At 36.8% G+C, this 22,602-nt stretch overlaps 1 protein-coding gene across 1 annotated transcript in view; it reads right to left on the reverse strand.

Moving 5' to 3' along the window:
* Positions 1-199: 199 nt before the first annotated feature.
* sort1a (sortilin 1a) overlaps positions 200-22,602 on the reverse strand; it is a 35,204-nt gene continuing 12,801 nt past the window's right edge. The window contains exons 2-20 of the mRNA XM_067431423.1: positions 17,884-17,943; positions 14,063-14,136; positions 13,233-13,335; positions 12,668-12,829; positions 12,521-12,594; positions 11,369-11,418; positions 11,087-11,214; positions 9,810-9,954; positions 8,731-8,886; positions 8,547-8,653; positions 7,323-7,425; positions 6,771-6,942; positions 6,025-6,215; positions 4,149-4,338; positions 3,920-4,036; positions 3,588-3,696; positions 2,252-2,364; positions 1,991-2,111; positions 200-1,906 (exon numbers count right to left, since the gene is read on the reverse strand). Coding sequence (XP_067287524.1) covers positions 1,892-1,906; positions 1,991-2,111; positions 2,252-2,364; positions 3,588-3,696; positions 3,920-4,036; positions 4,149-4,338; positions 6,025-6,215; positions 6,771-6,942; positions 7,323-7,425; positions 8,547-8,653; positions 8,731-8,886; positions 9,810-9,954; positions 11,087-11,214; positions 11,369-11,418; positions 12,521-12,594; positions 12,668-12,829; positions 13,233-13,335; positions 14,063-14,136; positions 17,884-17,943 — 2,190 coding nt within the window. The 3' untranslated portion in view covers positions 200-1,891. The remainder of the gene's footprint in view (positions 1,907-1,990; positions 2,112-2,251; positions 2,365-3,587; positions 3,697-3,919; positions 4,037-4,148; positions 4,339-6,024; positions 6,216-6,770; positions 6,943-7,322; positions 7,426-8,546; positions 8,654-8,730; positions 8,887-9,809; positions 9,955-11,086; positions 11,215-11,368; positions 11,419-12,520; positions 12,595-12,667; positions 12,830-13,232; positions 13,336-14,062; positions 14,137-17,883; positions 17,944-22,602) is intronic.

A 22,602-nucleotide genomic window follows, 5' to 3' on the forward strand; every position in this document is an offset into this window, starting at 1 on the left:
ACCTAGCTATTATACTTTTCTGAATCGAACTTATGCTATTATTATAGTGTTATGCATTTTGCAAAAATCATTGTTTTGAGACTTTTTTTTTATTTTTATCAAATACTTAAAATAAATAGGAAAAATATTATGGATTAGTAGTGGTCTTTGTCAATGTTAAATATTTTTAATGTAAGGAAAAAGCAAGACAATTTATACATATGTTTACAATACAATTTTATTCTGCACCTGCAATATTTGCAGCTCTCGTTCTATTGACATGACTGAAAATACAAATGCTATGCTGAATGACATTAGCCAACTGCTGTTTATTGACCTTGTTCTATTGACAAGTTTCTCAGTACAATGCAAAGTAGGCTACAGGATGTACAATATCCAACTTTAAGAATGTTTATGAGTAAAAGAGACCCAAAAAACCTCCCCACCTTTTAAAGTCTTCGTGAATTCAGTTCACCTTAGTGCAGCAGGGTCTAGAACCCCCGTTTGATTCAAGTTAATAAATGTGGACTTCAAAAAGATTTATTTTTATTGTTCTTGGCAGTCACATTTAATGGTACAGCATTTTACACTTTGACTCAAGAAAAAATGTTCATCTCAAACTTGAAGACTTATTATTCAACATGCAAACCATCAATGAAATGTGTGGTCCACTGTCATCTCTAACCCCTGAGGTATCTATTTTATTACCTGTGCAAAAAAAAAAAAAAAAGTATGAAAAAGCACTCAAATTTTAATCAGCTTACTGACTACAAATTAGCTTATTTATGAGTTGACAGTCAATAAAGTTCAAAAATATACATTTTCATATTTGATTAGGCTGCTAATTAGATGCACTTAATATTGTCGACATCCCAAATGAAGGATGAGTTGCTGTTTTGAATAAGAAAAAAGGTCATAGATAACATTAAACATTTTGTCTTGTTATTGAATATACATCTATCTTTGAATTAGCAACAAGGAATCAGACAGATTATTTTTAATGCACTTATTTATTCTCTATGACCCATTTTGTATTAAGATGATTGAAAACCACGCAATGTGCTGTTTCTCAAATCTTTTCTTGCATCAGATGACTCTGTACCAAACAGAGAATAGCATTGGTAAAACTAAAACAAAATAATTTATCATTAATCGTGCATAGAAGATATGCAAAGTGCAAAGTATATCTAAGCACACAGCAATAGCAAAGTGAGATTTGATTTATAGAAGTTTGGCTAAACTGGTTTTTCAAAGATCTAAACTGTAAGGTGTTAGTATAATGAAGTCTAAAAAACAAGTCTCAATGTATGACTATGGTCTAAATACTACAGTTAAACGCTTTTATCTGAATTTGCTCACACAATTAGGGAGCAGGCTATTTTCCCAAAATACTTCTAGTTTTAGACTGGATGAGAAAGAAAAAAAACAGACTTCTTCAAGGAGACTTCAAATACAGAAAATAAAGAGCAAAGCTGAAAATCCTTTGGTGACGTTAAATACCTGATGCAGGAAACCAGCAATGAAAAATAAACACAAGTTTAAATCACGCTCAAGCTCATGTCTGTGTATCGGTTATAGGCCTAAGTGTCAACTCACATACATTTGAAATGTATGGCAACAAAATCCCATCAAATCATCTCTCTTTCAGCAGTGGATCAGAAAGATTTTTTGGGACAATGCTTTTTTTCTCTGTTCCCGTCCTTATAGTCAAATCTTGCCATGTTGAACGCTGAATATTTGTCCCAACTACCCAGAAACAAACTGATTAGGCAGAATGTGTGTCATTATCTGGTAGGTGCTGGAATGCAAACACACACACACACACACACACACACGGGGTGTCATGGGAAGGGTAGGCATTGTGGTTTCTCTCTTAGAATTTGATAAAGTCTTATGATGATCCATGTGTGTGTCACTCTAGAAGGTCCTACAGATGTCAAAAAACATAATGACAGGATTAATTCAGTGACTGCTGAAATGAAACATTTTGTCTTTAGCAGTGAGTATGTACCTCATCTGAATCATCATGATATTGCTTCTTGCCAGCCTCCAGTGTGTCCAGGTCATCCACACCATCGATACTGTTAGCTTCAGCGTGCTGCTGTAATACAGAGTACCTGTGCACCAGGAACCTACCGAACACAAACAGGACTACAGATACTGCATATATGAACCAAATCCTACATATTAATAATAATCATTTAAAAACAGAATCAAAATGTAAACTATTCATGTACTGCTGTGTGTGATGTTTAGCAAAAGGGGCACAAACCTTCCTCCACAGACATATTTTTTGATGAAAATAACCCCAGCAACGGCACTGATCAACAGAACAGCGATGACCATGGCGATTATAAGACCTGAATTGAATGAATGATCCTCTGTCTGAGAAAAGCATAATGGGAAAGATTTTTTTTTGTGTGCCGATTTTCAAACAAGCATAACAAAATTTTCAGTTTCATGGTGTAAATCCACAGATATAGCATAACATTATGACCACCTTCCTAATACTGTATTGGAGGCAGGACCCAAGGTTTCCATTGCCCAAAGCATCACACTGCCTCTGCCGGCTTGCCTTCTTCCCATAGTGCATCCTGGTGCCATGTGTTCCCCAGGTAAGAGATGCACATGCAACCGCACATCCACGTGATTTAAAGAAACGTGATTCAGCAGACCAGGCTACCTTCTTCCATTGATCCGTGGTCCAATTCTGATGCTCACGTGCCCACTGTTTGTGTTTTCGGCAGGGGACAGTGGTCAGCATGGGCACCCTGACTGGTCAGTGGCAATGCAGCCCCATACGCAACAAACTGTGAAGCACTGTGTATTCTGACACCTTTCTATCAGAACCAGCATTAACTTCTTAAACAATTTGAGCTACAGTAGCTCATCTGTTTGATCGGACCACATGGGCCAGCCTTCGTTCCCCATGTGCATCAATGAGCCTTGGCCACCCATGATCATGTCACCGGTTCTCGACTGTTCCTTCCTTGGACCACTTTTGATAGATCCTGACCACTGCAGACGGAGAGCTGCAGTTTTGGAGATGCTCTGACCCAGTTGTCTAGCCAACATAATTTGGCCCTTGTCAAACTCACTCAAATCTTTACACTTGACCATTTTTTCCTGCTTCTAACACATCAACTTGAGGACAAAATGTTCACCTACTGTCTAATATATCCCACCCACTTACGGGTGCCATGATAATCAGTGTTATTCAGTTCCCCTGTCATAATGTTATGCCAGATCGATGTATATATACATACATAAAAAATTATATTTCATTACATTTCTATTTATAAAGAATATTGCATCAAACATGCATTAGCAGTTTCACAAAAAATAATCAGCACAACTGTTATATATAAATAAATAATAAATGTTTCTTGAGCAGCAAATCAGCATATTAGAATGATTTCTAAAGGATCATGTGACTCTGAAGAAGAGTAATGATACAGAAAATTCAGCTTTGCTTCAAAGGAATAAATCACATAATAATGATAATAATAACATATTACATTAGAAAAAAACGTTATTTAAACAAAAAAAGCTTTTACTATATTTCTGAAAGGTATAATGTGCATTCTGTTAATAAAATAAAAACCTACCGGTAGCTCTGACCTGAGCAAGTCACTGACACATTTCTTACTCAGATCGATCTCTTTTCGTTCTGGAATTAATCCTCCTTGACATTGGTCCCCGGGAATTTTCCGATAACTATGGTCATATAAAGTTAACACTTTGGGATATGTTTGGCTAAAAGTTTCAAGACATGCAGCATTTACATAGTTCTTTTGCAAAAGCATTCACTGATTATATTATATCACTCAGCTTATACATTACCTAGGACAGCAATATATGTATTGAAAAAAACACCTTACACCTGTTGAACACTTCAATACAACTCGGGTGATTTTGGAAACAGAGAGTGATTTGTTACCCGCTGGTCTGAAGCTGCGCTTTGCGTCCGTGCAGGCAGAACTCCAGTGAATGGCCAATAAGGTCAGGCTGCTCCACACACACAGAGCTGTTTTCCGCATGGTAGAACCCAAAGTCACTGCAGGAAATGAACAACACGGATCGGAATCAAAGACTGAATGTACATCATGATTAGTATAAATGACTGAATGTACTTTGGGTGTATTTGATAAGCTTGTATGTGTTTGTACCACTGAAAGTCAGTTAAGGTGCAGGCACATGTTGTTGGCTCCTTGGTCACCATGTAATCCCGGCCATTCCAACAGACTGAGTCCTTACGCAAACGTAAAAACCTTTCCTTGTATCCCAGTATGCATCCGTCAGCGGGGTTGCTATTATTGCTTGAGTGAGCGAGCCACTCTATGTAGTCATTATTCTGGCCTGCCGGATGATTATCTTGTCATTTCAGGGCAATGTCTACACATTTTAGAGTACTAATATAATACTAATATAATTCATATTACAGTTGTGCTCAGAATTAATGGCACCCCTGGTAAATATGATTAAAGGTGGCTGTAAAAATAAATCTGCATTGTTTATCCTTTTGATCTATCATTAAAAAAAAAATGCAAAAACCAAACATTTCATTGAAGTAAAAGAGTTGAAAATCAGGGGAAAAATCACTTTATGAAATATATGTTTCTCCAAAACACGTTGGCCACATTTATTGGTAATAAGTAAAATATCTCTGAAGTATATTGCCATTAATATGATATTTTTTAGAACGCTAGGGGGACTAGGAACATGAAATTATCTAACTATGATGTCTTGTTTCACAGGAGTATATATGAATATGAGGGAACAAAAAGGCCAAATTCCCTTAATCATTAATCTCAATGATTAAAACCATAGAACATAGTTCTGATGTGCAGCAAAAGATTGTTGTGCTTCACAAAATAGAAAGTGGCTGTGGGAAAATAACTAAACCATTGAAAATTCCCATTTCCACCAACAGGGCAATAATTAAGAAGTTTCAATCAATTAAAAATGCTACGAATCTATGTCCATGTTGTCTTAATGCACGATGAGGAGGAAAATTTGAGGGGCCAAAGACCTTCCAAGGATCACAGATGGAGAATTGCAGAGATTAGTTGAAAAAAACAAAAACAAATCTAACAACTCCTACGTCACCCCATGTTGTTTGGGAGGGATTCCAGAAAAATCCTTCTTGCTCATCCAGAAACAAACTCCAGAATATTCAGCTGTCAGACATGACTGGAAATTCAAAAGGGACCTGGTTCTGTGGTCAGATGGGAAAAAAGAAGCTTTTTGGTAGCAAACCCACCAGATGGGTTTGGTGCAAACGGATATAAAGTACCTCATGCCCACGGTTAAAAATACAGCTGGGCCAAAGTTGTGGGCCAATTTTTGGGCTGGAGTTCCTGGGCATCTTATTCGTATACCTGGTATCATGGATTCTAGCAAATACCAAAAGATAAATCAAAACCTGACATCCTCTCCTAGAAATCTTATAATGGTTGGATCTTCCATAAGAACAATGATCCAAAACAAATATGAAAATCAACACACAAATGTGTCATTGAGCACCAAATGAAGCTTCTGCCATGACCATCCCAGTTTCCTGAACATAAATAAAATAAACACAAAATACGTGGGGTAAACTGAAGAGAAACGCTAACATGGATCTGGGAATCTGAAGGATCTGGAGAGATTCTGTAGGTCTCTGATCTCCTGTCAGGTGTTCTGCAAACTCATCAGGCATTTTAGGAGAAGAATCAGAGCTGTTAAAATGAGGTTGCAAAAAGTATTTAATAAAAGGGTGCCAATAATTATGGCCAACGTGCTTTGAAGAAAAACATTTATTTCATAATGTGATTTACCCCCACTTTCAATTCTTTTACTTCAATGAAAATTAGATTTTTGCGAAATTTTTGATTAAAAGATCAAAAGGACAAACAATGCAGATTTATTTTTACAGCCATATTTGATCATATTTACCAGGGGTGCCAATATTTCTGGCCATAACTTTATGCTGGTAAAAGATGGGATTTAGTATACTTGTATAGTAGTTTATAAAGCGCTTTTTAGAAATTATAGTCCACTCACAGTCTCTAGAGAGCAACTGCCTGAAGTCGACAGTGACAGAAACCCAGTACTGATTCAGGACCGTTTCTCTGTAGCCCCACAGGCTGACATTCATGGAGCGGGCACCAGGTTCTGATGCCAGGCCAGTGAAGTATATTGGGTCATCGGTGAAATTATACACATGCCAACACTGACCTTCATCAGCTGAAAATCTAGTGAAAAAAACAAAACAAAATAATGTTAACATTTTTTACATTATTTGTTTGTTAAAAAAACAGCAACCAAAAAAACCCCAGTAATATTATGATTATTTATATATTTTAAAATGTAATTTATTCTTGTGATGCAATGCTTAATTTTCAGCATCATTACTCCCGTCTTCAGTGTCACATGACCCTTTAGAAATCATTCTAATATGATGCTTTGATGCTCAAGAAACATTATAAAAGTTGTACAGTTACATTTGATACATTTAATGCATCCTTGGTGAATAAAAGTATTACTTCCTTTCCAAAAAAAAGCTTACAAAAAGTTACAAAAGCTTTCTATTTCAGATAAATACTGTTTTTATTACTTTCTATACACTAATAATGATAGTAAATGATTTTTGAGCAACAAATCATCACCATATTAGAATGCTTTCTGCAAAATACAGCCTTGCATCTCAGGAATAAATTACCGGTATAATTTATGTTAACAGTTATGTTAAATGGCAGTTTGCATGTATGTATGTATAAACACACAGTAATGTTAGACAGAAAGCTCACTTGATCTGTGATATGGGGTGTGAGGGGTTGTGCTCCACTGCTACCAGCAGTCCTCCTGAATCCAGTATGGCGTAGTGATGGGGGCCTTTTAATGCCCGAAACCACGTGTAACCCCCGTCATCCGACACATACACGTCTGGAGAAAGCACAGAAACTGCGCCTCCCACACTCCCTGATGAAAGAGCAGATGGAAAAGAGCACAGAGTCAGAGAAATGCAGCATGACTGTGTAAACATCCTTTAAAACTCACAAATGTAAGATATAACAGTAAAATAATCCTCAAACATATGTAGAATTAATTATTACTAATTTACTTTAGTTCTGAAGCTTAATTTAAAAAGATGGGGTTTAGGTGAATGGCTATATTAGAAATCAGTGTTTTTTTTTTTTTTGTATAGGCCAGTGGCAACAATTATTTTCATAATTAAACAAAATAATAAATAAATAAATAAATAAATTAGCCACATATAACAGGCTGGTTAAAATCCACTGAATGTGAGTCAGTTCTGCCTTGCAGAAAGATATGTGATGGAGAATGTGGGCAGTAATCACCATGTGCCAGGATGAGTCCCACAGCATTGAGCTCTGAGAGGGGCTGCATGGGCACGTTCAGTTTCATAGAGATGCTGTAGGATGCGTGAATATGCAGACTACACTACAGAAGACAGAGACGCATATGATATTAACATGAAAATCACACGCATTGCGATTAGAGCGCTTATTCTCAGGACCAAAATTACTATTATGTCATAAATTTTGCATGACTTGAATATTAACCTCTTAAACACCAGGACCATGTATGTGATTTCCACCTGGATTTGGCCTACCCAAATTGAAAAGCTTCCCATACACACATACAGTGGTCTAAGTTCAAAATGTTGGTGTCATTTTACATGAAACCCTTTGAAGTTACATAAAACACTGCTTAAACATTAAAGTGATAAATATGTAGGTATATGTTGTCTAAGCTGCAATAACCCCCCAAAAAATTAAGCGCGTTTTTATTTATTTTTATTTTTATAAATTCATTTTTGAAATTGTGTAACTCAGGCCCTGTTTGCTCTAGGACCCTGCAGACAGTTTGGGCTGTTTCCACTAAATTTCAGAAAATAGTGGAAAAAAGACGTTTGTTTATGTCATGTTGTATGCAAGATTTATTCATATGGGTCTGAAGGGAGGACCCATTTGGGTAGGCCAAATCCAGGCGGAAATGGCACCAGTGATTTAGTGTAAATACATTACTTTGTCTAAAACAAAAAGTGCCAAAGTGACATTTAAAATTGAAAGTATATACATGACAATGTCATTCCTGTACGGGTTCTGTGGAATCATTAACATGCCCACAACAGAAGAGGCAACTTTAAATTATTGCGGTTTCACAATGCCAAGTGTTTTAGCTCAGAGAAAGCACTTAGAAATGTAAATGTATTAAGCTCCTCTGATGCAATAAATGCTGGACATTAATTCTATTTTCAATCTATCCTTTTATGGTCAAAGAGACCAAACATCTGCTGTTTTGTGATTTTGTCCTTAATGTTTACACAAAACAAATGCAGTACGCCAGCCTGTATTTATTGGCACATGACCATGACTTCTTTTGGTGACTTTAATAGAAACATGAACATATTCCATAGCACATAATGATGATTGCTTACAAGCAGTAGGAACAAACAGGAAACCTTCTGATTACTGGATATACTACACCACTCTACATGTGCTCCACGATTTATAACTAATTTAAAGAGTTCGGCTGTGCTGTCTATGTGCGGCTCTCACTTTGTCAGGGTGTTCGCTTGTGGAGTCACACGCTCCGTTCCAGGGTTTCTGCAGAGGTCGCCACCTTCCACCTTGATTAAATGTGATCACTGTCTGCACAGAGCCATCTGAAGAGGAAAGGTGCACATCAGCAAATATGAGATTTTTTATGAATGGATTTGTAGGATTACAGTCACAGCCTTACCCACGGCGAGCACACTGGTCATATATACGCCCCTCAGAGAGGTGATGTTGGTGAAGTCAGTGTCTCCGCCTGTAGTTGTATACAAATGGCGTTCCAGAGACTTGGAAAACACCGTGCCTCGGTCATCAGACACATATATGGTACCAACACCTGAGTCTGATGGAGTAAAAAGACATGTTAGTTCTGATGTCTTGGTTACAAATCACACAAAACCCCAGTCCTCAGAAGCGGATTTTGTCATGGGTACACTTCTACAGAGGTGAATGGGAGATCACAGCAAATATAATTTTTGTAAAATCTGTGAAAGCATTTCTATGACATTTTTTAAAACAGCAAAAAAATATTGAGAGATTGATTACAGCATGAAGAAAGACAGCCGTCACTCCCTCAGCAATTGTACTAGAAACACCCATAATTCCTTTTTTGTCATTTCCTGCCAAGGTAACATGACACAACACAAAGTATAGCGCTATACATGTGTATTACATTTACAAAAAATGAAAATATGAAAACTGTCACTCATCACTGTCCATTAAAAGGGTACATATTGGCTAGAATATATGAAATGATGTGCACAGTGCAGAAAATTAATGTGTGAATGTCATTTTTTGCCATATTTTCTAATATATTTTATTAGAAATATAATGTATATATGAAAAAAAAAATATATATATATATATATATATATATATATATAAATATTTTTAAAGTTTTACTTTTACAAAATCCAAACCAGTGTTGTTATTGTTAACTAAAACTAAAATAAACCTGAATTAGATTTAAAAAATTGTCTTTGCAACTAACTGACATAAAATAAGCTTAAGATTAAGGACAATTTAATTTTAAACAAAAATGACAAAAGTATAAAAAAACACACTAAAACAAACTAAAATGAAAACAAAATATTAACTTTCAATTTCAAAATATTAATAAATACTATAATGGCATATAAACAATACTAAAATAACACTGATCCAAACCTCAAGTCAAACTAACGAGCCTTGTCTTGATTGAGATTATTCAACATTATTATTTAATATATTGATTTATTTTGCTGAACAGTAAAACATCTGCTTCACCTCCAGGTTCATCAACGTGCATGAAGACCATATCATCGTTTGCAGCTAGAATGGAGTAGAACTGTTCATGGCCGACGGTGGGAAGCTGAGCCATGTCCCATGTCTCCCCCTGATCTACTGAGACATGAATCATGCGTGTGGAGCCCTGCAAAAGAACAGAAATGTTTTTGACATCTGTATGTGATTTCAACCTCACACAACACATACAGCTCTAGTCAAAAATCTAATCGGATGATTTGCTATATATACTGCCTACACAGACAGCTCACATCAGACTACCCACTTGGGCGGCTTTAATACATTTAAAAACATATTAAAATAAAACACAGGTATATTAAATTGTAATCATATTTCACAGTATTACAGTTTTTACTTTTTTTATTGATCACTTTATTTTATCCAATAAATGCCACCTTGGTGAGATTTCTTTTTGAATCTTAACAGAACCAAACTTTTGAACAGTAGAGTAAATGCATTTTTGATGTCTAAAAATGTTATCTAAGTGGGAAGCACAGATGGTTTTGGGTATCGAGAACTGGTTCTATTTTTCCCAGAACCAATGATTCAATAAAAAGCATGCATTCCGATTCCGCTTATCGGTTCCTGTGTGCACATTTTATTGTGATTTTAAACCACAGAACGGCTTCTCATAGCGAATAGTGCGCAATAATGAACTGAGTTCTCTCTCATCTTTTTGCACACTACACAAACAGACATATACACACAAACATATGTCAAAATGCAGCTCTTAAAGTGACAGCAGATTTTCCTGATTCCATCTATATGATAAACATTGATCCTAGAGAAAATGTACTCGCTGTTCTAGACAGAATAACTTTTGTATATTACCTATACATAATATATAAACTATATTTGTAATGTATAGCCTATATTTTATTAAAGTGCACTGTTATTTTACATTTGATTACAGTTTCTGTACCTGAATATCTGAAAAACTTAAATTGCAATTTTAGTGTTTATTTGTCTTTAATAATGCTTGAAATGTATATTGGTTAGGCTAGTTGTTTTTGCTATGGTATTTGTAAACCACAGGCAAAAGTTCCTTGTGTGAGTGTTCTTTAGCCTGTTGATTTTTGTTCATGGTATTCAGCCACAATAAAATGTTTAGCAATAAGATTTAGAATAAATGTGAATGACATATAATATTTTTTTACCTTATCGGAATCAGAATTAGGAATCGATAAGAATCGGTATTGTTAAAATTTAAATGATACCCAACTCTAAGGATGATACATTAAGATTTTACGAGAGCTTACCGAGGTGGTCATGACTGAGGCAAAAACAAAGCGTCCACCCAAGCCGAAGGAATAAATCCTGCTTCCAATAGTTTTAAATGTTCTACCAAAGTCTAATGATTTTCTCAATTCCAAGGTTCCCCGATCACCTGAGAGAGAGAGAGAGAGAGAGAGAGAGAGAGAGAGAGAGAGAGAGAGAGAGAGAGAGAGAGAGAGAGAGAGAGAGAGTAAGAGTGTAAGCAGGAAATATCCATCCATTTGCAGCATTATTCAAACAATGGTGCTTGTAACAAAGTCACTCACTGCAGGATCCATTGGGATTTGTAGTTAAGAAAATGGTATCATCAATTCCCCTGAAATGTCAAGCAAACATGATACAATCAGACATTTCCATCCATTCATACCGAATTCACCACTGCACACCATTCCTATACAATAAAGGACTGCTACTTCACATCTCTCAGTGTAAGAATTCAAGTGAGACCAGGATCATATTTATGAGGGTCAGGATTGTAAACCTCAAAGGAATAGTTCATGCAAAATGAAAATTTCTTTATAATGCATTTTATGGTGCTTTGGGTAATGAAAACAAAACCTCAATCATTCCGCCTAAGGAATTTTGTTTTTGAGCAAAAAAAGTAAATAATTCCGGGCCATGAAAAAAGCTCTAATCTAATACAAAGATATAAACAGACCGAAGGAAATATGTTCTTGTGTGAGAATCCTAACCTCAAACCAATGCACACATTACACAAATTTCATTTGACAATAATGAGAAATGAACTGTTATTAAAACAATTAAATCTAAATTAGCCCTAGGCAGCGATTAGATTCAAACCCACATCAAATGCACATTCACTAATCACAACGAAGAAAAATACTTTTGGAATGAATAACTCTAAACAAACAAATATTTCAAGATCTTTCTCAAAGCTCTGTACTATTTCTGGGAGTTGGGATGAATGCCCAGCTTTTCATCAAATGGAAAGCAAAGTTGTACTCGTGACATTAAGGGCCAGATTTACCAACAGTTTGCAGCAGGACAAACCCTCATTTGGTGTAAAAAAAAAACTACTGCCAGGACTTACTAAAGACATGCAGTGAAAAATGTGTTATTATGCAGCTGACCTCATTGCATATGCATTTGTAGGAGTTTTCCTTTCAGACACAACAATTATGAAAGAGTATTTAAATGAATCATGCAAGGTGATTAACTAAGGTTTGCTAGTCATTTTGCCCAAAAAAGGTGTCTTAAAGAGATCACTGGCAGAACTTTCCACTCCCATTAGCGATTTTTTGGAACTGCGCTCTCACACTAATTTGCCCTGTTAAGTAATCTTGGAGATTTATTATTTCTGAGTCACCCAGAGTTATCATATTTACCTGCCACTAAATATCACATTAAAGCAAACATTGTTACTGATTCATTTATGTACTGCATATCTACAGTGATACCATTTCACAAGACAAACAGCCTCATGGATCTTCCTCCAGTTGCCCCCGAAGTCCTCGGACAGCCATAAGTCATACTGAAACCAGAAGAAAACAGCGTTAGTGCACGTTGTTTTGCTCAAAACAGGAAGGAAATGTCCACGGTCTTACATTGGTGCTGTAGACCATGAGTATGTTGCTGTTTCTGGGGTTGTATGTGATCTGCATTAATGGATGGAAGGGAAGCTCAGAAGTCATGAAGCTGTTCCCGAAATCAACTGAACGGAAAATTTTGGTGACTTTCCCCTCGGTTAGATCACCTGTGAGGATCACCTGTGGGACAGTAATTAATAAATAAAAAATTACATCAGTGACCATTGATGTTATTGTTCAATTATTATAGAAGTTATCATAGGAAGATTTTTTTTTCGATCATACATGTCTATAAGAGATAATAAATTTCAATGCATTTGTAAGTAAGCTCAGTAAAGACACTTATAATGGAGAGAGAAACATTTAAAAGGAAAAACATTAAGCTTGAAATTTTGTTCAAGCACAAAACATTTAAAAAAAAATTACATTTCTGAAAGAAGTCTCAAGGCTGTATTTATTTGATTGCTTGTACACGCATCAAAAATTTCACTGCACACCAGTGCCCATAGATATTCCAGTGAAAATAACCTGTAATGTTCCTTTCAGAACAGTTCAACATTACAGCAGAGAAGTAAATAGTCACCTTTCCAGAATTTTCAGGACCAATTGCGATGCCAAACTCTGTCTGTATGAAGGTGTTGTTAATGAGGTCGGTGATGTCCTGGAATGTCTTTCCATAGTCTTCACTGACCCAGAAGAGATAAGAGGGAGTTATGGATCATGTGACATAATTAAACAAAACAAAAAAATGTATACAAGCAACATTTACATTGAGCAAATGCAGCACTGGAAGGGGAAGGATTCATTACACTCTATTGATCACGTTATTAAGGCAAGCCGTTGAGACAAAAAGACACATTTTTAGATTTTGGCCTATTTGACTTTTCATAACATGCTATTTCAGACTAGTGGAAAATGTACATTAAAGAGTGTATTTTATTGCTCTTTATCTATATTGTGTTGTGTGTATAGAATTGAATTACAATACAAATCTTTAAAGTATGTTTTCTAAAGTAACATTTCTCAGAAGTCGGAAATCGCCACTTCGGCAGCACCAAAGATTACAATTCTATATATATTCTGGAGGTTTTTACAGAGAGTTTTGTTAATATATAATTTGCCTGACTTTATAGAACATTTTATCCCTAAAAATTGTGAAAATGTATTTTTTTCTGGCTGTTGACCATATTTTCTGATTTATGGAGTGATGAAAAGTCCAAAATTCTCTCTGTAAAAAAACAAGTAAATTACAAGTCTTTGTCAAACTTGTAATGCAAAACATTTAATCAGTCAACTGGGGAAGTATGATAATCTCTATTAGTTTATTATTATAATTTTTTTTACCCTATTCATCTAGGGTGTTTTGCCTTAAAAACTCAAGAGCTTGGACACTGTCCTAAAGGACACTCTTACCTTCTGTACAGTCTGGACTGACCAAACCGCATGATAAAAAGAGGAACCTGGAATGTTGTCAGCACCAGTAGTACCTGCACAGAAGAGGGACAGAGAATATTATAGCACGTGGATGTGAAAGACTTAGAGTCGCTCAAAAACTCGCAGTGCAGTGAAGCGTTCAGTGAAGAGATTTAAACTCAGGCTCGGCCGAGATACTGCGGGACACATGCCTGGGCTTGAGAACAGCCACAATCTCACCCTTCACACTTAATTTATCCAGCCATCATTCAAGATCAGGCACTTGCTGCTTGCAGAGAAGATTCTGATTGGTCGGTGGCTTGTTCTCATTTAACTTCTGTCTCTAGCCCTTAAATCAACATGAAATGGTGTTTGCAACCCATTTTACTTTCATAATGTGACACATTTCCTGAGAATTAGTCCATACAGACTAGGTGATTTCAGTTAAAAAAAGGAAAGAAGTTTCAGAGGCAGAGTCATTTATAATATTTGAATGAAAGATTAAAAAGACAAACATTTTTGGATGAACCGTTTATATTAAGCAACCCATCAAAGGCAAGTTGTGTGAATTTAGTTCATGAATATTTGCTTTCAGGGTTTCAATATATGCTAGGGGACAGGTTTTCAAACTGGGGTCTGCAGGACAAAATTGAAAAATATATATTTTTAAAGGTATATATATATATATATTTGATGATTATGTGTAACTTAATTGAAACTTAGGGTAGGGTACAGGATATATAAATTTAGGAATGCACAAAATTAATCGATAACCGATAATACTATATACATTTAAAAGCCGATAGCTGATATATTGGTAGATAAATAAATAAAAAATTCACATTTTTGTATAATTTTTGAGAGCCTGATTACAAAAAACCTCTTTACAAAATTCTCACCATTAAAAGCCCTGTTTCAAGCGCACAATTATAAAGTTTTCATTATAATTTTATGTAGTCTATATGACAGACTTGTGCTGCACATAACTGTTTTGTCCTTTTCAAAGTGATTCCGATTATATTACAAGCAATCATCATGGCAAACTGTGTTCAGCTGAAGTGTCTCAGCTGAAGGAAATAATCCATTATTAATTGGTTTTAAATGGGCCGATACAGATAACATTAAAAATGAACATATATAAGCTAATTATATGTTGTTGTTTTTTCAATCATATGCTTTTTACAATGAAAAAGTCAACTAAAGGTTATTTATTTTATAAGATTCATGTTTCTTCTTACAAAAGAAAGATTTGTGGGAACACAAATGTGCCTGAAGAAAAGCTAGACAATTAGAATGATTTGTTAAAGGTGCAATAAGCAATTACCAGAATGGTGCTAACAATGACACCTCAAAAGTAGAAAAGGTGTCCCAAAAGACGCCACTCTTTGAAAATGTTTGGAGAGAGTTAACAGAAATGTATTCGAGTGTTGTTGTTTTTGGGTGAAGGCTGTGCTGGAGGAGTAATTACAGCTTGTACATGTTTTACAGCTGCACTTTGGTTCAGTTAGAGACGGATTCAGCCCCCAGTGTTGTTGGCCCTAAAAGACGGTTTGAGGTCTTGTCAAGCCAGGCTCTGAAGAGTCTTTCAGCCACTGAAGCTGTAATTCACTCATTCTCGTTTCACATTGATGTGTGATTGTAGGAGCCACATTCCTGCGAGTTAGATCATGGAGCCGACCACACAACAGCTTAGTAGATAAAAAACTTGGGTAAACGGACAATAACACTTTTTTTTTTCTTCTGCTACTAGTGGTTAGTAAACATAGTGGATTAGAAGGATCAAAGACTGTTGGTTCAAATCCCAAAATTTTAACCAGGGCCTGAATATTATGCAATTATCACATGTTTTTTTCAGGGCCGGGACTTGATTAAATTTTTTTAACTAATTAAGTAGAGGCTTTGTAATTAATTAATCGCATTTTAATTGCATATAAATATTTGACCTGAGAACAGTGAGAAGTAATTTTTCACATGGATTTTTAGTATACCATTGAATAATGACTGAATAAATAAGCTTAATCAACAAAATATTGTTTATTTATTTCAGTCCAGCAGACCAGTGCAATGTTTGCCATTAAGTGTAGCAAAAGCGTATTTGTGATATTTGAGGCTGGATGTGCTGCGGTGATACGCCAATTCCTTGTTGTATAGCTTGCAAACAACCATGCTCTTGTCGACGCTTCCATCCTTTCGTTTTTTTTAAAACAAAATTTCCCATCCACGGGGCCAAGCAAAGCGGTCTCATCAGCTTCTTCATTCATGTTCACTATGGTTTGTTGTTATCGTGAATGCTAGTTGGTGTTCCAGTTTAATCGGTCCGTCGAAACTCAGTCATTGAAAAACTTTCCGCAGTGCAAAAATAAGTGCGGTTAAAATTGTTATTTATTTTTTGCGTAATTAATCTTATTAATTAATTATATTAATAAAATAATATATTAATTATATTAATAAATCTTAATAATTAATTCATTAACGCGTTGAAGTCCCGTAATTAATTAATCTTAATTAACGCGTTAAAGTCCCAGCCCTAGTTTTTTTCCCCATGTTCACGTTCAACTTGGATTGTTAGCATTCATTGAGAAGGATCAGATGACCTTTTTATAGGACATCAGTCATTTTATGTTGGCAATTTTTCAAGCACAATTTTTTAATTTTTTGTCAAATGGTTTGATAGCCTGACAAGCCAGACCCACATCAAGATGTTTGGTCTGGAAACTCACCATTGACAGGGCTCAATCCGAGGGGCGGGATAAACAGTTGTCTTTCAAACTCCCTCTGCACGCGATAGGATAGCGCTACAACCAACCAGAGCAATGAAGGTGAAGCGGAGCTAGTTGATGATTAAACTTTCACCGTATCCGGACGGCAAAACTCTGAACACATTTTCCCTTCTTAAGAATGACTTCAGTGCCGTTCTTTGTTCTTTTCTCAGAGAAAAGCTTAACTCCAAGTCTTCCAGAGTCGCGGTCAAAGATGATTCAAAAGACCGCCGTTCGCTAGTTTCTGTGTTTACTAGAAGCACGCAAGCGCAACTCGGCCATCATTATGTTAAGCCCCACCCTCCGACTCTATACACGATGTGATTGGCCTGACAAGAGTTTGGCGTTTACAGCTCAGAAGTGTACTGAGAGTTGCTAGACGACACTCGCGGACAGATTAGATTTGCTGCCGCTAGGGTGCGTCTAGATTTCTAGGCTAATGGTTTGATGCTGTTCAAACAAAAATACAATGACTTTTCAATTTTGTTGTTAGTGGCTCACTAAACATTCTGCTGCTATTTTGTGGTGGGTTTATTACGAGTATAGTAAGTGACTTTAATTAGGCCACGGATTTACTTAATTACAAGAAACATCATCTGATGTGACTAATATTTGGTGAAGCATTTTCCCTCAAAATACCATTTTTCATGTCAAACTATATTATAAAGTCCTTGCATTATAGTATATGGTTTTTTTTATGTTTTTGAAAGAAGTCTTACATGCTCACATTTGTTCAAAATTAAATACAGTATACACAATAATATGTTCAAACGTATTTAAAGTTTCAACCGTTAGTTTCAGCCCGGTGAAGTTTTCATTTCCACATCCAGCACCAGATTGTTTAAATAGCAAATGCACTCGCGCCCATCTGCTCACCCATGGGTGTGCTGGCCCGAAAATGAGGTGTTTTCTGGTGTATACACTTTTCACTGTAGGATACAGCTGATGTGGACAGACAAAAATCCCATATTTTACAGAAACTTGCATTTAAATGCACTTAGAAATAGATACTTTTCATACTATGATACTGTATTCCTATATAATAAGTCAAATTCGACTCACCCCTGTGCCGTCTCCAACCCAGGCCAGTGACACCGAGCCACTCAGGTCATTGAAGTTATACTGGAAAAGAGACAGAGACATAATGAAGTATGATTGCAAATAAACACTTTAATCAAAATTCAGTAGACTGATGATACTAATAATCCCTACACCGACCAACGTTATCTTTTTCTTTAAAAAATGATCCAGCATAAATCAAAATAAATTCCTCTTTTCCACAAAACAAGCAAACAAAAACAAAAAAGGTCATTTTCATTAGCATCACTGCATTTGGGCTCTAAAATCAATTTTATTCTAATATTGTTCTCTCGCTCGCTCTTTCTCTGTCTAATGCAGGTTTGTTTTTAGAGCGCTTCTGTGGTGAAACTAAACACCACAGGCTTTCACAGTAGTCCACAGGGATGAGATTACAGGCTGGAATTGGACTAAAAAATATATATATAAAAAGAAAGAAAAAAGGAAAATAAAATAATAATAATGACTGAAAACAGGGCTCCAAACCACAGCTTTACATAGCTAAAAATAAAGAAACATCCAGTAAAGAGCAGAAAATACAAAGATAATATGAGGGAAAGGGGCTTGAAAAGGGAAACTGTATTGTTGTATTAAAGACAACAAACACCATTTTATAAGCTCATTTTTTTTGCAAACGTATTCATGTTTTCATTTGACGGTAAAACTTTCCAAGTTACTAATTATTTATTTGGCAGACATAAAGGACGATAAACTGTATGTAGACTCATGGCTCAGATCATTTGGAGATAATAAATCTGTTGATATTTATTTTAAAACACTGAACAGGATAAATGTCGTAGTGTCTTTTCATCAGGAGAAAAAACAGAAAAGCAGTATACTTCTCCATTTAGTCTCATTATTCTATCTAGGCTATATCACTATATCATCTGCTAAATAAATAACTGAATAAATGGTACTAGTTACAGTATGTTAGTAATGCCTAATAAAAGGCAATGTGCAATAAAAAGCAACTAAGCAAACATATTTACGGTGCTTAATCAGAAAAAGTCTGGTGATTCTAGGAAGAAAAACACAAGTGCTGGGATTTATCTGTCCACAGGGAAGCGGAACCATGTAGCGACATGCACAGAGAAACCACTGCTGATCCGACAGATGGCTGTGCCGCTGTCAGCCGACACACACAGCTAGGAAAGTGTATGTGTGAGTGTGTGTGTGTGTGTGTGTGTGTGTGTGTGTGTGTGTGAGTGTGTGAGTGTGAGAGAGAGAGAGAGAGAGAGCGAGAGCGAGAGCGAGAGCGAGAGAGAGAGAGAGAGAGAGAGCGAGAGAGAGAGAGAGAGAGAGAAAGGCACATTTAAGAGGACAGGCCCGCTGTCAGTCGAGTGTATAACCTCCCTTTCAGTTTCACCCGCTGGAATGCGAGACCCAGATGGTGTGTGTGTGTGTGTGTGTGCGTGAGGAACAGAGTGAGTGCCCCACATTTTCATCTGCCTCACACACTGAGAACAAGAGCGCAACTGATGTCAAAGAGATTGTGGGAGAGAAAAGGAGGGGAAAATAATAAAGAAAATCCAAGCACACATACACAGGCTCTGGTCCAAAAGCTAGTGAACTGCCTGGCTACTTGCTACATAGGCATTTGCCCCTGTTATGGAACATCAAAAGTGACAGATTTGGATGCTCTGCATTGACAGTAATCCCATGAGTTATGTGAAATGCACAGGAGACTCAATTCAATTGATTTTGATAGTGTTTAGTAATGCTAAACTAACAGCATATGTATAGAACACAGGCTTATTGAGTAAAATATAATTGCAGCGTTCTTATTTAAAATCATCTTACCAGACTCTTTTAGCTTGTTACTTACAATGCATTCTAGGATTACTTTTTTTTTGCTAAGTGCTTTCATAGAATTTGGCTTTATATAATGTTTTTACTATTTGGAACAGATTTTGTGTCAGGAGCGGTCATGGTGTCTTATGTAGGCAGTTCACTAGGTTTTGGAACAGAGCCACACATTCCTGGGTGTTTTTTTTGTTTGTTTTGTTTTTTTGTAATAATGTGGTGACAAGGTTGCAAGCAAAATATACATTAAGCATTTAAAATTAATTAACACAGCTTTTTACAATGGTTTCAATATGTCAATATAATGACAATATCGATGCAATTTATTTAGAAAGAGTATGTAGCTAGCCTAGAAAAGTGCTAGCCTAGAAATTTAAACGTACCCTAGCTGCAGAAAATCGAATTTGCATTTGTGTTGTCTAGCAACTTTCCATAGACTTGCGAGCTGGAAAAACCAAACACTGGTCAGGACAATCACATCGTGTATGAAGTGTGTGGGCGGGCTTAACATAATGACGGCAGAGTTGCGGAGGTTCTGCGTGCTACTTGTAAAGAAAGAAGCTGGCAAACAGCGGTCTTTCGATTTGGCTTTGGCCGCGACTCTGGAAGACTTGAAGTTAAACTTTTCTTTGAGAAAGGAACAAAGAACGGCACTGAAGTCATTCTTAAAGTCCTCAAGAAATCAAATTCAATCTTATTTTATTCTGTCCTGGCAATAGTGTTCTGAACCAAGCGCTGACAGATAGCTAACAGAAATAAAGCTCCATCACACGTTCTTCTTTTGTGCTTATGTGATGCACACTTTACTTTACTGTAAAACTGAAAAGAAACACAAATATACAAATTACAAAATGGTTCACAAAATACAATGGATATTTTTCTCATTCCCAAACATCCACTTACACATTTAAACAACTAAATAAACAACCGATATATATATATATAAATATCTATATATATATATACATCAATGATCAATCACATGCTTGAGGAAAAAGATCACACAACTCAATTAGCATAATAGCCGCTAGATCGCGCTAGCTTTCAGCATTAAACATTGATCCCTAAGCCTCTCAATAATGACCAGCTTTAACTTAACTTACGTAATAATACTACAGTTGTTGTTTAATATGAAATTTGTAACTTACGATCGTATCTACTCCAAGGATTAGACAGCAAACAATGACGTGGTTCTAAACGCTGGTCACCGAACACGAGTATCTTCTTCTACTGCTTTACGAGCTTCCTGTTGCGTCCTATCAAGCAGTGTGATAACATTTTTTGCCACTAGGTGTCACACCAGGACTACTTAAACAAATCCAAATACACTTACAAACAGAAACTAACACTGCACAGAACACTCCCCGCATGGTATAACTTGTTATACCACTATACATTTTGATTACTTGACAAAAGTAAGACTATGTCACAAATAGGTCTTAGATATTCTCTGACAGTGCCCTGCTTAGCAGTCTTTACCATGACCTTACGAATTTTTCCGTCGGACGAGGCTACCGTCTTTGTTATGAGACCAATTGGCCACTCACTGCGCTTCACTTCCCCATCCTTCAACAGAACTACATCCCCTTCCTGAACATTATCTCTCTCCTCTGTCCATTTCCTCCTTGGTTGCAAGGTAGACAAGTACTCCTGCTTCCATCGCTTCCAGAATGAATCTGCCAACATCTGGACTTGACGCCATTGATTTTTGTGCAGGTGACCTAACTCAAAGTTTCCTGGAGGAGCAGAAGCAACACTCGCCTTCTGAGTTAAGAGCATCGCTGGTGAGAGCACTTGAGGCATGCCCGCATCTGTTGAAATTGGGGTTAAGGGTCGGGAATTCATAATGGCCATGACTTCCGCCATTAATGTTGTTAAGACCTCATGCGTGAGTCTTGTGGGAGTTTTCATCAAGAGAGCATCCAGAATACGTCTGGCTATGCCGATCATTCTTTCCCACACCCCCCCCATATGGGAGGAGTGCGGAGCATTAAATGTCCAAGTACAGCCTTGATTCTTTAAGAAACATTTCAACTCGGTTGGGGATGAATCGGAACTGTCAATTTGGAGTTCTTTAACTGCTCCGACAAAATTCGTCCCTCTGTCTGAACGAAAATGCCTAACGGGTCCTCTGACAGCCAAGAAGCGTCGCAAAGCACAAATGAAACTGGATGCTGATAGAGACTCCATGACCTCCATGTGAACTGCCCTGGTACTCAAGCAACTGAATATGACAGTCCACCGCTTGTTCTCAGTACTGTTCCCTCTTGTCTTGCGTGTCACCACAGTGAATGGACCAAATACATCAAGACCTGTGTGTGTAAAAGGTGGATCCATAGAAACTCTGTCCAAGGGCAAGGCAGACATCTTTTGACTCTCCATTCTACCCCTTAGCTTCTTGCATAACACACATTTGTGGATAACACTTGAGATTAGTCTTTTACCATTGACAATCCACAAACCAGCACTGCGTATTGCACCCTCTGTAAAATGACGGCCTTGATGAGCCACTTGATCGTGGTAATACTGAATTAAGAGATCAACCACGTAATTGTTAGGTGGGATTATCAAGGGATGCTTCTCTGGTTCTGAGACATCAGCACAGTGAATGCGGCCCCCTACTCTTAACAACCCAATATCGTCCACAAAAGGGTCAAGTCTTTGGAGTGTGCTACGCTGCGAGACTTTACCATGCTTGGTCAGACTCTCAAATTCCTCTCTGTACACTTCTCGCTGTACAGTTTTGATTATAGTTGACTTAGCTTGTGAAATCTCCACATCTGAGGTTTTAGCACATTGATGCCACTTTCTGCATAGATTGTTAGATCGAGATTGCGAGAACGATCTTGCAATGTGAGTAAGGGTAGTGACAGCCCTCACTAAAGATCTCCAGCTTGAGAA

Source organism: Pseudorasbora parva, chromosome 22 (genome assembly GCF_024679245.1).
Source record: "Pseudorasbora parva isolate DD20220531a chromosome 22, ASM2467924v1, whole genome shotgun sequence".
Lineage (NCBI taxonomy): Eukaryota > Metazoa > Chordata > Actinopteri > Cypriniformes > Gobionidae > Pseudorasbora > Pseudorasbora parva.